Source organism: Thermobia domestica, chromosome 1, assembly GCF_964235325.1.
Source record: "Thermobia domestica chromosome 1, izTheDome1.hap1.1, whole genome shotgun sequence".
Classification (NCBI taxonomy): Eukaryota; Metazoa; Arthropoda; class Insecta; order Zygentoma; family Lepismatidae; genus Thermobia; species Thermobia domestica.
Window position 1 is genome coordinate 350,658,380 of NC_137454.1, and position 16,701 is coordinate 350,675,080.

Below are 16,701 nucleotides of genomic sequence, written 5' to 3' on the forward strand. Positions count from 1 at the left end.
GTTAATTTTCTCAAATTTTATTACACGTTTTGCTAATTAACATAATGAGTTTAATTTTTTACTTTTTCGTAACATTTCTTCTCAAATTTTCTTACACCTTTTGCTAATTAACAAAATTAGTGTACCAAATTGTTATTTTACTTAATAATATTTGTTAATTATTTAAATTTTTACACGCTTTGGTAATGAACGAAATCAGTTTAAGAAAATTATTTTATTCTACATATTTCTTGAATTATTGAAATTTTATAACACTCTTTGCTAATTAGCGAGATCAATTTAGTCAAATTGTCATCTTATTTCATATTATTTGTTATTTTTTCAATTCTTATTACACGTTTTGCTAATTAACAATATTACTTTAACCAAATTGTAATTTAATTTAATAATATTTGTTCATTTTCTCAAATTTTAGTACATGCTTTGCTAATTAGTGAGATCAGTTTAATTAAATTCTTACTTTATTTCTTAAAAGTTATTCGAATTTTATTATACGTTTTGCTAATTAACGAAGTCAGTTTATCGAAGTTCTTATTGTATTCCCTAATATATTTTTAATTTTCCCGAATTTCATTATAAGCTTGGCTAATTAACGAAATCAGTTTAAACAAATTATTTTATCGCCTAATATTTGTAACATTCTCAAATTTTAGCATACGCTTTGCTAATTAATAAAATCAGTTTATGGAAGTTATTTTATTTTTTAATGCTTGTTATCATTCCAAAATTTTTTACACTGTGTGCTAATTAATGAGATCACTTCAATCAAATTATTTTATTTCCTAATATTTATTTTCTGAAATTTTACTACACGTTTTGCCAATTAGCGAAATCAGTTTAACAAAATTGTTATTGTAACAATTTCGTGATATTTGTTAAGTAGTTCAAATTTTATTACAGGCTTTGCTGATTCACAAAATTAGTTTATCCAAATTTTATTTCTTAATATTTGTTAATTTTCTGAAATTTTATTACACATTTGTCTAATTAACGAAAGAAGTTTAACGAATTTTTTCCCTAATATTTGTTAATTTTCTCGAGTTTTATTACACGTTTTCCTAATTAATTAAATCAATGTAAGGAAATTGTTATTTTTCGATAATATTTGTATTTTTTCAAATTTTATTACACTATTTGCTAATTAACGGATTCAGTTTAACCAAATTGTTATTTTTCATATTAGTTCTTAACTTTTTTAAATTTTATTACACGTTTTCCTAATTACCGAGATCAGTTTAACCAAATTCTTATTTCGCTTTCTTATATTTGTTAATTTTTTTGAAATTTTGTTACACATTTGTCTAATTATTGAAATCAGTTTAATAAATATTAGGAAATAAAACCAAAAAAATTTAAACTGGTACCGTTAATTTACAAAGCGTGAAAATTTGAAAAAATTAACAAATATTAGAAAATAAAATAAAAATTTCGTTAATTTTCTCAAATTTTATTACACTATTTGCTAATTAACGAATTCAGTTTAGCCAAATTCTTATTGTTTATAATATTTGTTAACTTTGTCAAATTTCATTACAAGTTTTGCTAATTAACAAGATGAGTTTAACGAAATTATTTTATTTCGTAACATTCGTCAAGTTAATCAAATTTTATTACACGTTTTAATAATTAAAGTTACATGGTTGTTACATAAACTTAAGTTTTATCTTGTCATTGTTTCAAGCTTCAATTAATTTTCAACCTAATCTAGACCATCTAGAGAAGTTTGGAACAACATTGCTTTAGCTTATTAGGGACTTGGCTGATCTTTTACAGCTATAAATATTTTTAACACTTTTTGTATTACATTTTCATCATAAATGATTTTTTCATTCTTTGTGTAATTAAATAAATTTCATGGTTAAGTTAACTTGGTGACCAACTAAAGCCATGTTTGAGGAATGTTTATGTTATACCTATGAGCATTTTTATATGTCCATTTCTATTGCATCTATAACATCATCGGAAATATTCAGTTACGCGTAAATTGATGTTCATTTAATATGTGTTTTATAATTTTTATTTCTGTTAACTCTATGACTTATTTGATTTAGTAAAATGTTACAAGAAATAATAATTATCTTCCTGTTTTCTGACATTTTTACTTGTGATCCTTTAAATTTTATTTAAAAATATGTTGTTGTCATTAATTTAGTATTGCCACGTTGGGATTACTTGACGATTGATTATAGCTAGTGAAGGGCAGCGGTGGCTCAGTGGTAGAGCGTTCACCTGCTTCGATCTCAGCGTATGGGGTCTCTGCTTCGATCCCAGCTAGCGTTCAATGAACCTTATTTTGGACAAACACCATGTGGTGGGTTCTCACGTTTCCTCCCTTTTTCCTTCATTCCACCATATCATTCATTTATCATCATTACCGTCTCATATAGCTTACCCGGCATAACCGTGAGACGTAAAACTCAAAGATTTCATTTCATGTGCCTTGTACCCTGAAAAATAGCTTTTGCTACAAATATAGTCCAGAATACACTTTAAAAGCTCCATTGTATTAACCGGCCAAACATGAGCTCTTTCAAATAATTTACAGAATTGATGAGAATCGGGCAAACATATTGGTAAGCGTCACTGCTGGTGAAATGAGTTGGGTACAATAAGTTGACATCGATCCACAGAATAATATGTTGGTAGTTTAATTTTGGAAATGTACCTGTAGATTCCAGGAGAACCATGTATGGTATGTCGTTACATTAAACTGCATAGGAATATTGAACTTTCTTTTACAGTTTACTTAAAAGTTAGAAAATTTGACATACTATTATGTCTCCCCGACCCTCTCGATTATAGAAATGGAAAACTTTAAGCCTTGTTTCTCATTTGAGAATATTGCTTATTATACCACATTTGCACTAAGGTCCACATTTTATAAATATGTGGTCACTTTTACTAGTAACATGGTCACTATTTCTTTATTATTTCAAGTGGATGACTAGCTTATTCTGTTTAATATGTCATGAAGCTAAAAGAAGTATTTAGTATATACATACCTGACACCCGGTCTCTCGATCAGCGTAGATACCAGGAGAAGGTTGGTCTTCACAGCGGAAACTTGTTATTGGTGTATATCCCAAAGTAGGATAATTATTTCCTTGTCCTCCATAAATTCCAAACGCTTTGGTGTGACTGTACTGTGCAGGAAACATATCATGAGCCCTAGGAACTTGCAAGTAATATAAGACTTGAGCCTGGTTTAGAGGTAAGAAAATTATATGTAGTGTGAAAAGCCAGATTTAATTTTTATTACAACAATTATATTCCACATAATATAATTTACTTCCATTATTATACATTTGCTGATGTATATTTAAACCATAAAATTAATTATCCAGTTGCAATTAACATTCACGGAATATAATATAGATGAAGTGTAAGTCAAGTAAAAAAAATAATACTCCATATCAGATAGGCGAGAATTGAATTTTTAGGGGCAATCTTCATACGAAAAAGGAAAGGAAAAGTTGTTTAAGTAAGAAAAATAATGGAAATTACTTTCTTTCAACTATCTTGACAACTGATTTTTTATCCAACAAACTTTTTAACATATATATTTACTTATCTAGCTATGTATATGAAGATTGTTATCAAAATAATAATCATATCTAGAGATGTAGACTTGTCAAATGTGTGTTGGTAACGATCAGGCAGCGACCACACCTCCGGATTGTTGGTGGTGATATATTAGGTAAAGCCTAACTACGTGATGAGCAGTAGAACGGTGGTGTAGACTGAATTGAACAGACGGTGACGGTGAAAATTTGGTGACCTCTTTGATTTCGAAGGAGGTCAAAATGTGGGCACTTGGTTATGTGATGTGAGCTGACGAAATGGAGAAATGTATCATGTACTGTCTAAGGCAGTGACTGTCTACAAATCTCAAGGGAAAAGCACACCGACCAGAGAAAAGTGGTCAGAAAAAGCTCTTTCTGAGCATTACAGCGGATTGTCACTTAGATCTATCGTACGACTGCGGTGCAAATGACGTAGCAACTCAAGCAGCACCACCCACAGCTTGTGTTCGCAATCACAATTCGCCGCGAATTACATGATAAGAACATACCTTGTTGGGTTGCGCGTCTAAAACCGCTAATAAGGGATCATAGCAGCATAGCACGATAGCAATGGTACCGCGAAACGTAACATGGACCGCTGATAACAGGAAATGTGTGGTATTGTCGGATGAATCATCATTCACCTTATTTCAACCTACTGGCTGTGTTCATGTGTGGCGTATGTTCAATTAAGCGTATGCTTTGGAGTGTTTTTATCCAGCCGTGAAACAATATGATGTTGTAAATTCCAGTATCAGTGGGTTATCTTCTGAAGTTTTCTGGCCGCTGTATTGCAAGTGATTATCTCACCACTTTAGAGAACCATGTGCACCCTATGGTCCAGATATTATTTCCGGGCAATAGAAATGAGCCTATTCGCACAGCTGGAGCTGTTTCGGCGTTGTTTGAGGATTATCTGAATTAAGTTAAACACTTTTCGTAGTTAACCTGATCATCACACCTGAACATAATTAAATATTTGTTGTTGGTTTTAGAGACACGAATCCTGTACAAATACCATCTCCATTCTCACTCAGATACTTACGTAATACCGTGCTAGTGGAATGGAGCAATATTGCAGTCATATTATAGCTACTATGAAGGGGAAGGGTGGTCTAATGTCATATTAATCGGTTAAGTTGCTTTTCCTTGGATTCGCGTTGACAAGACAGCAGTAAAAAAACAACGAAGCGAAGAAAATTAATTTAGAAGCAGATTAATTGAATAATGCGATAAGGGACACAAAAGGAGAATTAATGGGGCTAGATTGTTGTCTCTATTCCTTAACAAAAGCAGAATTTGACACTTTGAATATACTTTGAGGGAACTTGCTATTGTCCTAAACTGACCGCTTATATGTCAAGTGGTGTAATTTTTAAGTGGAATTTTATCAGAAGAGAATTTTGAAGGAGAGTCTTCCCAGTTGCGAACATTCCCATTTGTGTATATGTCAAAATCCTTCCCAGTTGCGTACAAGTCTCAGATGCAATGAAATGTTGTGATTTAAAAGTGAGATAAGAATTCCCATTTGCGTACAAGTTCAATAGCTGGTACTATTTCTTGGAATTTTTGTTAGTTTCTGAGCAGAGGGGGATATGTAATCTAAAGGTTTTATTTCGAGTAGCACCCACAGCGAATAAGAGTCCCTGAGTAGTTTCATTTTGCAGGCCAGCACAACCTTCTTTATTGGCGGCACATTTAAAAGCTACAACAAACATTTCTCCCAAACTTTTGTAATTCATGCACATAATGGAAGTTCAATAGAGGAAACTAATATGATTTCAGTGGTTTTTAGCCTTCTCCCGAACAAGAGAAAGTATATACAGAAGGTCGATCCGTGTATATGTGTCCAAATTTGAAATAGCACTAACCTTATGAAAATCCATGGGACCACCATCGGTTGGCCTCAATGTGATGGCCATGTGTCCTGGCAATAGCCCTGCACTGTAACTTTCACTGTAGAAGACTACGACGAAGTACAGGAAGTGGAATCTTCTCCCATTCCTCCAAGCAGGCTTTCCACAGGCCCCCGAGAGTAGTGACACGACGAGAAGAAAGTGCCTTTTTCAGTAGACCAAACCCGCAGAAATCCGTGGGACTGGCATCTGGTGATTTCACTGGTATATCATGAAATGGAATAGCACGAATACCGGTGTCTGTCTCCATCTGCTTCACAAAGTTCTGGGTAGAACGAAATGTATGTGAGGAGGCCTTATCCATATGCACAGACACTTGCTTTATGGCATGCCCATACAAACGAGGCAGATCTTCTGTATAAATTGAGGTCAGTATATGTTGCTGAAAGAATGCAGAGTTGATTTTACAGTTTTTAGGGACCTGACGAATTGTTAACTTGCCCTAATAAGAGTAACCGGCGACAACCATAAATCCTTTCGAGAAAGTTGCTTTGCAATGACGGATGAACGCAGGACGGCTTTTTGCATCTCGCGAAGTGTAAGTTATCGAGCGAATTTTGCCACAATCTGATAGATACACCCATGCTTCATCTAGTGTGGCTACAAACTTCCATTTTTCCTCAGATAGATGGCGTTCATAGAGGCGCTTGCTGTTGGTCTTTCTCTCACGGCGATGGGCCGCACTTAGGTAATGTCCATGACTTTTAAAGACCCTCCGGAGGTTTAATTTCCCACTCAGGGCGCGGTTAACAGTCGACTGTGGTATGTGGAGTCGAGCTGCCATCACACGTTGCGGAGGAGGATTTTCTTGTAAGGCCATTCGCCGCAACTTCTGAGCTACTTGTGGAGTCACTGTGGTACACGCTCGCTTCCTCGACCCCTTAGTGGGTGAATGCTTACCTGGTATGTCTTCTTTTTTATACTGCTTGATTATGTTCTTGATAGTCGTCGAACCCAATGCACAACCATTTTCTTTGCACTGCTTTTGAATTTTACAAACCGAATATTTGGCGTGGAAAAGTCCAATTACGTAGACCTTCCAAAAACGGTTCACCTTTGCCATAATGCACACGATACACAGTTTCGCTTTGCAGACGATAGAATGGACCTCCAGGTATAGCACACGCGTTTAACCACTTGGTTCGGTCGCTGCTGTGGTCAGAGGTACGGGTGTAAAATTGGACACATATACGCAGATCGACCTTCTGTATATCAAAGGTTGAAGTCCTGAATTGGAATCTTGAAGTTGTAATGGTAGACTTCAAGGAAGCAGTAATAAATTCATTTGGACCCTTCCCTTCAGCTTCCATAAGGGGTGCAATTTTCACTTTAACCAGTGTCTTTGGTGTAAGATACAGGATTTGGTTTTGGTTACAGACTACAAAAACAATGACTTCAGGTTCGAATGTTTGCGTCATTAGTTTTCTTCCGTTAAAAATGGCCGACAGTGGTTGACTGTCTATTCAAAAAGATATCCCCTATGCTTGAGCAGTTCTATGGCTATTTCATTGACTAGTAGCTAGGAAATTCTACAGTCCCAATTAGCATGTGGAACTGTCATGAAAAACAGCATAGAGCAAATAATCCCGCAAAGGATTGGGATAATAGTTTAAATACTCTGCTAAACAAGCAAAATCCTCATGTCATCGAATAAGTCCGTTTTCTCAAGTTAGAAGCTAGGAGAAGAGACCATGCTTACAACAGAAAGTATCTCAGCTTGCAAAGTAAAAGAACAAAGTAAATATGCAACTTGAAAAACAAAACGTTTAGGGTAGCTTTGATGTTTCAAAAGATGTTAGATGATATTTGGTTGCACTTTCATATATTCGTAAATTGTCATAAACTGTAAATCGTATATGTATATATATATATATATATATATATATATATTGATAAGCATTACTTATAGATGGTGGTAACATCGGTAAACGCCTACTGCACATGGACCAAGATAATAGAAGATCCAGATCAGGGGCATCTGGCCAAGTCGGCAGGTCGGCAAGCGCTGAGGGCCCCGGAGCTGTGGGGCCCCCAAGAACAAACCGATAAATTTTTGGTTGGTATTAAAACGTTTACATACATTTAGATACTACTCCATCGCATTCAAGTATAGGATGTGTGAAAATTATTTCAAAGCTGTAGGGCTATGCCTCGTTCGTACTAACTCATGTTTGCAATAAGCATTAATATAAACCTACCTTGCTGTACACAAATTTGGTTGAAATTCTTAAAGAAAACAAACTTAGTGGGCTGCTGAAATTTAGACCTAAAATATGAAACTTGTATAACTTACTGGTACTCAATAAAGAATAGCGACAGTGGAAACATTGGAACGCACCGGGGCCCCCGCTCAACCCGTTTATTATTCCGGACTTAACATTTATGTAGTTATTCGTTTCTTATGTGTGAGAAAGAATTGTTGTGAAATTTTAGATTACTACCAATTTTGGTATCATTTTTTTCTGTTTTGGGGGCCCCCTTAGAATAGTCAAAATACTAGTGAGGTTGGAAATTAAAAATGTTTTCGATGATTAGTATTGTGTTTAGCTAAATAGTTAGCGCACGTGTGTACGATTTCTCGCACGTGTGCAAAAATTTTAAATTCAAAGCTCTATCCTGGAAAATTTCTGTTTTGGGGCTTTATCAGTGGGCATTCAAGCTATCGAAACGAAAAGGTGAGAACCTTACAATTCAAACTAGTAATAACATTGGAACATAAAAATTGATCAAGGCCAGATTCCCAGGACAGCGATTTGATACGTATATTATCATTGGCTAATGTTATAAATAAATCTATAGGAGTCACACTGAGAAAACAATGTAGGTGGCGTACTTAAAAGATAGGTTACATGCGTAATTCCTGTAGTTTTTGGACTTAACGTACAGCAGACGTATAACTGAAAACGCATGTTTTATAATACTTTCTGCATAAGTGTTCCATCTATACGTACTTTTCGTATGAAACAATGTAGGTGGTCAGGATCTCACATACAAATGGACGCATATAATATATAGCTGACGAAGGTAACATAAGAATATGCATGTGATATACGGAAAACTGTTAGATGTCAGACATCCTGCAACGGCATGATGTAACATCTAAGGGCAGTGTCTATGTAGCATACGGATAACGTATGCTCCGCACTGATTTCTATAGTAAGCAAGAGGATACCGTATATTTGTACAATATACCGCTGTCCGGAGAACGGATTTTTTTCTGTGCACCAGGCCTTCACTCTTCCACGAGCACTGTGGATTCTAAACAGGTAACTCTTCATGACCCTGAATTTCATTTTTACTGTGAGAGCATATCTCATGTTGATGAAAATTTCCTAACTTTTATTCGATTGTCAAGCTATTTACGGTAACACGATATATGCAAATAGTGAGCAAACCCTCTAGGACAATTTTTGAGACAATCATCTGCTTGAAAATTACCGCAAGACTGAGCTTACTTTTATGAGCTATCTCAGAGCAAATAGCTTATGCGATATAATAACGTTGTTACTGAAATATTTAATACTGTATTATGAACAAAACTGCCTGAACTATTTTTAAGAAAATCATCCAATAACCTCACCTCCCAAGCATAAACTTAGTCTTGTGTTCATCTTAAGGATAAATGGCTAAATCCATTGTTAATGAAATATTTATCTTCGAAATATGAAAAGAATCACCTCAGTAATGTTTAAGAAAATCATCTGAAAAACTCACCTGACGAATAAACTTCCGTTGCAGATATCGTCAGGGTAAACAGCTACTCGATATTATTCGGTTGTTAATGGCATGTTTACAAGAAATGTAAAAAAAAAAAATGGTTTAGTCAGTTTTCGAAAAAATCGGATTAAAATTTCACCTCTAAGTGTAAACTACCCTTTGAGAATCTTTTCAGAAGATATAGCTTATGGAATATTATAATTAGAGACCGGATGTTTAGGTATTAAAAACCTGGAAAATGGGCACTTAAAATTTTAAAAAATTGGCAGTAAAATAGCCACTAAGATGTAACTCGAAATAATGAAGATAAATACCCAATACAATTAAAAAAATCAATTCAAGTCATAGATAATGTTCAAAGAATATAGAAACGTACCTCTTTGGTAATATCTTATTTTACTGTATATAGAAAAACGAAGCTTGACATGTATTCCATCTATATTTGCTAAATACATTCTATACAGCACTTTATCACTACACATAACAGTCGAAATTTTATACAGTTTATCAGTACACACAGCAGTCCAAAGTTTTATGCTATCTTATCACTACAAACAGCACTTATATTTCTCGGAAGAGGCAGAACCCTTTCTTGAAACACTAAACTATATATTTTTCCCAATAAAATCTTATTTTGAAGAAAATGCATAGAATAAGCAATATTAGGCACTAAAGCAATTATTTAAACAGGGATGGACGAAATAGGGAAAATAAGATTGGCTTAAATGGAAACTATAACCCCCATATAAACTTTAAAACGTTATTTTTGATCATATCTTTAATATTAAAAAATATGCATTTTGCCTAACATCCGGTGTCTAATTAGAATGTCATTAACGAAATATGAATGAAATCGGCTAAGAACTTATAGAGAACATCAGCCGAATATTTTTTTTAATTGTTGGGGAGAAGTAGCTTACGCCACATTATAGGGTTATTAATAAAAAGTTTATTTATGAGATGTCAACATCTTTTGCATTGTGTTCGGGGAAATCATCCAGTAAAAGAAACTGACCAATAAGATTAAACTACCTCTTGTGGACCTTTTAATGAGGAACTTCTATGTTACATTGTAGCTTTATTAATAAAATAACTATTAGCAAAACCTTTTTTTAATTACTTCGAAATAACTACTCTTAAGAGTATAATACTTGTGAATTTTTCGGAATAGATTTGTTAATGAAAAGAAAAACTTATTCAATAAAACTGAATACAAATGGGGAAATTTACTACCTAATTATAAGACCACACACTGAAAAATGCAATCAAATCCGGTTTTATAACACGATAAAAGACAACTATTCATCTCAATTCAAAACGAAAACAAGGAAGAAAATCCCTATATAATTTATGTATAAAATATCTGCATAATTTTTCTATAAAATTTAAATATAAAAATATTCCGTTTATAATATTTAAGAATGTATCTGGCAAAAAGACGAAACATTTAAACTCTATGTCCTCTCTGTGGTAACTATAGTTAAAAACAAAAGTCTAGTCAAGAAAAAGAAAGAAACACTTAATAGTCTCTGTTCGTGGGCAATAATTTATACAATTTACTCATACACGGTATTTCTAATTTAAAGCTGGAATTTTTCACAAATTACCGTATTTTGTATTTACAAGTGTAATATCATGATTGAGCCTTAAATAACGCAATTAAGAGACTATTTAATTATCTTTTTAAAAAAACTATTTAACTTTTACTTCAAGTATTTTTATTTTGGAAATTACAGTTATTCCCGTTTGAAGTTACTCAATCTTCACTCGAGTTTTTACACATTTTTTTAAAATCAACCAACACTTATTCAGAATATTTTAATTACGTACATACTTACACATGAACTGAAGAATTATAGTAAGGGTCCTATCATTTAAGTGTTGACTATTTTACGTACACTCATGTCCAAAATTGTTGACGCATGTCTATAAATATGTTGGTGTAGGAATATAATTTGATAACGAATTCGCCCGGTATTTCTTATAATGTTATTATGTGTATAATCGGCAAAGACATGTATGTGGCAAATTTCAGGTCAAAAGAGCAGTAAATAAGAACAATAAAACGAAAATAAAACTTTCTTGTCCATTTAACAAAATTTTGTTTTACTAATTCTAATTGTCATATTTATAATTATTTTCCTATGAAATTTACCACAAATATACATTTCCCGGTTATACATATATTGTGTAACTTCTTGCAAAAGTTATTATATGTACCTCAGTATTCAATTGCATTGTTCGTCGGACTTCTTTATAATTGCAAAAGGGCTCATTATATAACAAATAAATAAAAATATATAGAAATGAACAAATGATTTGATATTTGTGTATTAAATAGTCCTAAGTGTATATGCTCAGAAAAAAAAGATTTTTTAATTGTATTCTTTCTAGCAGATTTTTTACAAAATTCCAAAAACATGGTAAAACTGCCGTTCTGAGGGAGAAACCACGCAAAGAGGGCCTCCGACTCGAATGTGTTAAGAAATATCTAAAGAAGCCATCACTTCAGAGAAAGATATTATTAATATTATTATTATTATTACTAAAACTAAACATTCTGGAACAACAAATGCATATTATAAATAAATATATATAACACTAAGGCTCCCCCAAACAAAAATCTTGGCTACACTACTCCACCAAAGCTGAACTGACATATCTCTTCCACTGAATCTAAAGCTGAACGTTTATACAATGCTTTTTATTAAGATGTTTCGTTTACCAAAACTCCTTTATATATTTTCTCTGTCAATTCATCCGTCCAGGACACAAAAGTTATAAAGAATTACTTACTGGATCATCATCGATTTTGACTTTGATATAGAGGTTCAAAAGTACGCATTTATGTGCATGGTATTAACATGGGTGCCCGAAGGGGGCAGGATGGGGCTCGCTCCCCTGACTCACGAAAATATATATGTAATATAGCAAACCACGTGTATTAAATACCAGACGTAATATAGCAACCATGAAGATGGCCGCCCATAGAAAATTTTCTTCGGGCGCCATGGTACTAATACTTCCTGAAGTATTCAACCATCACAGTAATAATATTAAAGAAAGGGAAAGTATGTCACACACTTTTCAACAAAACCGAATGAACACTGTTGCGGAGACATCTGACTACGTTTCCGGCAGAGGTTTGATTTGATATTAAGATGGGTGTCCAATTAAGGTATGGTGTAGACATAGACGTATAATTGTCTAACCAGTAGAGATCAAATATTCTCCTTACTGGAAAAAGAGATGTCGATCAACCAATCAACATAGCTTTATTAAATAGGATAGGAATATTGTCACAAAATATTGCAACAACTCCGCATAAACTATGTTACCAATTCAAGTTGAATTTTCTTTTCAAATGGTAAACTATGATCAAATAAACTTATTCAGACTCAGATAAACTAACCTGAAAGTAACGATAACTAGCTGAGTACTCTCTTCAGTTTCAGCAAATTATGTATTCAAATAAGCTGAAACAGTTCAAAATTTTCTGCAAAGCTTGAAAACAAACACAAATCATACGCAACTTACCAAAAACAACAAGAGTTTTGAATCACATAAATCTATTCTCAAATGATCTAAAATTTCTCTCTAAAGTTATTCAATGAAGAAAGTTATGAGTACTTTATTCAAGTCAGGAGGAAACAGTATTCAAATACATTCATACATGGTCTGTAAATTTTTCGAAGGAATACATCTATTGGAGATCATTATGCAATTTGATAATAAGAAACTCTTATTTCTTGTGCGTGTAACTTAAAATTAAAACAACTCATTGGATATTTCTTTTATAACTTAAAAAATACAAATATTTCTTTAAGTTACAATCTAACTTAATTGAAATGGGCTAATATTTGCTTGAATTTTCTGCAAAATTTTCAAATGGAAGCACCTATTAGAATACTTATTTCTGTAATTCTGTCTGTAAATTAAAATGTTGACATCTTAAAATATTTTCTCTCTAACTTTAGAAAGACAATACAATCAAACTGTACTCAAATAGGCTAACACGCTCCTTAAATTTTCTGTAACATTGAGAAATTGGAGCAACCATTTGGGTACTTATTTCTGTAACTTGAAGAGAACTGGCGTTCTGTAGTATCTGTACTTTAATATGAAGATAACTTGTTTGATATTTAAGACAGACAAATATTTCTTCAAGTTTTAAACAAAATATACGGAAGTACGCTAAAACAACTTAGAAAATTGCCTTTAAATCGTGACGGAACTCTTTCACTACTTTTTTCTTACATTGGAAAGTTTCCTATTTGAGTTTTTATCTTTCTAAGAGGACAATATGAACTTCAACCTATTACAAACAACTCAAACAGACTGAAATACGTTCTATGTTTTAAGCAAGGATGTTATAAGATAGAGGATCTGCCCATATGTATCATCATCCTATTAAATCAACGAAGCCAATAAACAACCGAGCATCGGCACGTCTGATTGGCTACTCTTGTTTCCGCCATCATCTGATTGGTTACTTTCGTTTGGTTACTTGAGCCATGATTATTGGCTCAAAACATTGCGATCTTATTGGGCAGAGTGGGCAGAGAAAGGCTGGTGAAACTGTGACGTATGGCTTCAAGATTTTGTTGTAAGGGCAGATCCTCTATTTTATAACATTATTGGTTTTAACTATAATCAACATAGAGACGAACAGTCAATTTCCCTGGAGACTATTTACATTAATTCTCTATTTCTTGCTTCCATTTCTGTTATATTTTTAGGCACATGGTGAAATGTGGACAATACAAATTTCCTCAAAAAGAGGAAACTATTAACAGTGGTTGTATAAAGTAGATCAATCCGATTTTTGTTTTAGAACTAGGTTTAACTTAAATGAAAATAAACCAATGTACTCATTAGTAACAAGTGTATGGTTTGGTCAAATTTTGTACCTACTTAAGTCACTCCTCAAAGATAACTAAACATAAGGGATATTTTTTTAGAACAAATTAAAATTATCTGATATTGTAAGATACAGTTAGCTACACACTCAGATTGCTTTGCTTTGACGATGTGTAGTCGACACATCGCATCTCGTTGTCATTATTTCTGCTTTTCTATACTAAGCTCTCAATTACCTCATTATCCAGATTTAATAGAGGGCCGTGGTGGCTCAGTGGTAGAGCATTTATTCTGGTGCGTAAGGTCCCTGGTTCGATCCCAGCTCGGGCCAAGTAAGCATTGTTGTGGACAAACACCGTATGTGGAGGTTTTCTCGTTTCCTCTCACTTTCTTCATTCCAGCATTTCATTCATTTCCCATCATCACCTTCTCCTTTAGCCTAGCAGTTGGATGCAAAACTGAAAGATTACATTACATTTAATTTCATTTCAGATTTAATAGGATACCTGGAAACTAAACCAGAAGCACGCGCAACACAGTTGTGTGAAGCTACCCGGGGATATGGGTTTGAGCAATTTAAATTAGTACGAACAATATAAATATGAGTAGTACGTGAAGAAGCTTACCCTCGTGCTTACGATCAGGAAAATAAATAGAAGACCAGCTGCAATAAATCTTCTGTAAGTACAACAAAAAAACATATATAAAAATTTCTTTCAATATGTTATTTGATTATTTTCAATGACATATAACATTGAAATCAAGTCATAAATCATGTGTAAATAAGCTATAAGTATACTTAATTATTTTTATACAGAATAACTTTCTTTTAAGAGAGTTAAGTTGATTTTGAGTTTAACGTCCCTTTCAGCAGCGACGCAATATGAGACGTTAGTTTCGAGATAGAAATATGAAATTATTTCCATGTGTATGTACTAAATACATTAGACACAACCCTTTACAGCTACATACGGAAGTTCAAAGATTTACATTTTATCATTACACAAAGAAGTGTCAACAAAAAGACTGATCATTACTGTCAAATGAGTAGATAGATAGGTTATAAAATGAGTTTCGACTTATGCAGTGCGGCAATTAGAAAACTAGACTGATTTGATTAACTGCAAAGTTAGTTTTGGCACAAAAGCGTTTCCTAGTCGTAAATCTTGCTGTATCCTTGGTGAACATGTGCAAAAATACAAAGCTTGGTCTATTGCCAATATGGTCCATAATACAGCTAATTACAGACTTGCGTTGGGATATTTTATCACCGTTTCAAAAATAGAACGAAAAAAATTAAAAAATGACTCCATTAAAAACAGTTGAGATATTTGAAAAGCTTTATAAGAACAAATGCCTTTCTCGTTTTCGTGCCTTTGAATGGTATATGAATTCAGGTGGTGAAGTAGAGTCTCTGAAAGAAAACGCTTAACGAAATCCAAATAGGTCTATCAACTGAACAACTGAAATTAGTTTCAAAGTTTGTTAGTTTGAAATCATTTGGAATGACCAAAATGCTAGTATCAGGTTACTGTTTCAGATCTCGTGATAATGAATAAGGAGACTGCTCTCCAAATAATAAAGAAATATTTGAAAAAACAGAAGTGTGTGCAAGTGCATTCGTTAAGGAAAATCAGAAATTGGAAAGAGTGTATCATTGTCCCAGCACGCATCGTAGTCATCGTTACGTTAGGTTAGGTTAGGTAACGTTATATAACCTTGATTAAAGATAATTGTAATTGGTTGCAGAAAGACAGGAAACAGAACGTCAAACGTCTCACTGTGCACGTCAATTCCTAAAAGTAATCACTCACATTAATAGATGTCGTTCGTTACGTGAGCTATCACTTGCCAGCCACTCCCTAACAAACGCCTGTGCTTGTAGGTTTGTTGTGTATAACGAAGCCCTTAGATACACGCATATAGAATCAAGTTTTGGGTGATGGGTTGTACTTCGTTAAATGTTAACAATTAGAGGTTTTAATGACGCACGATTTTAACCTACAGTGTAAACTGCGCTTAAGGTGTAGGGACAGAAGCTATATTTTTTAAAAATAATACTTTATTTTACTGATTTAATGATGTGTTTTCTTAGATTCGCATAAGTGGGGCTTAAAATATTATAATGTTGGTAGGTCCGTTACTCTACATAATAACTCTACAAGAAAGAGATTACTTTCTTTTATTTCTATTTATTAATGGAATTTATCCATTAGCTATTTAACATATAATGGAGACTTTCTGTCTGGCTCAAACCTTTTGACTCTTTCTTGCAGTTGCGAGCACGGTGGCTCAGTGGTAGAGCGTTCACCTACGGTGCTTGGGGTCCCTGGTTCGATCCCAGCTCGCGCTGTGTGGACTTTGTAGTGGACAAACATCGTGCTCGTGGGTTTTCTCGGGTTCTCCCGTTTACTCTCACTTTCTTCATTTCTCACCATCGCTGCCTCCTTTACCTTAACCAGCATAACCGTGGGATGTAAAACTCAAAGATGTCATTTCATTTTCTTCCTTGTAGTTTGCGCTACCCATTGAAAGTTACGTGTGGTTGTCTAATACACGATCTTTGAGAGAAATATTATTTGCACTCAAAACTGTTTTTGTTAATAGAGTGTTCGTGAAAAAAAATTAAATGAAATATTTGAGTT

The 16,701-nt window shown here is 33.6% G+C and overlaps 1 protein-coding gene across 2 annotated transcripts in view; it reads right to left on the reverse strand.

Annotated features, from left to right (window-relative positions):
- LOC145664048 (uncharacterized) overlaps positions 1 to 16,701 on the reverse strand; it is a 141,611-nt gene that overhangs the window by 67,893 nt on the left and 57,017 nt on the right. For both annotated transcript variants that reach the window (XM_081730386.1, XM_081730377.1), the window contains exons 2-3: positions 14,683 to 14,734; positions 3,003 to 3,200 (exon numbers count right to left, since the gene is read on the reverse strand). In XM_081730386.1, coding sequence (XP_081586512.1) covers positions 3,003 to 3,158 — 156 coding nt within the window. In that variant the 5' untranslated portion in view covers positions 3,159 to 3,200; positions 14,683 to 14,734. The remainder of the gene's footprint in view (positions 1 to 3,002; positions 3,201 to 14,682; positions 14,735 to 16,701) is intronic.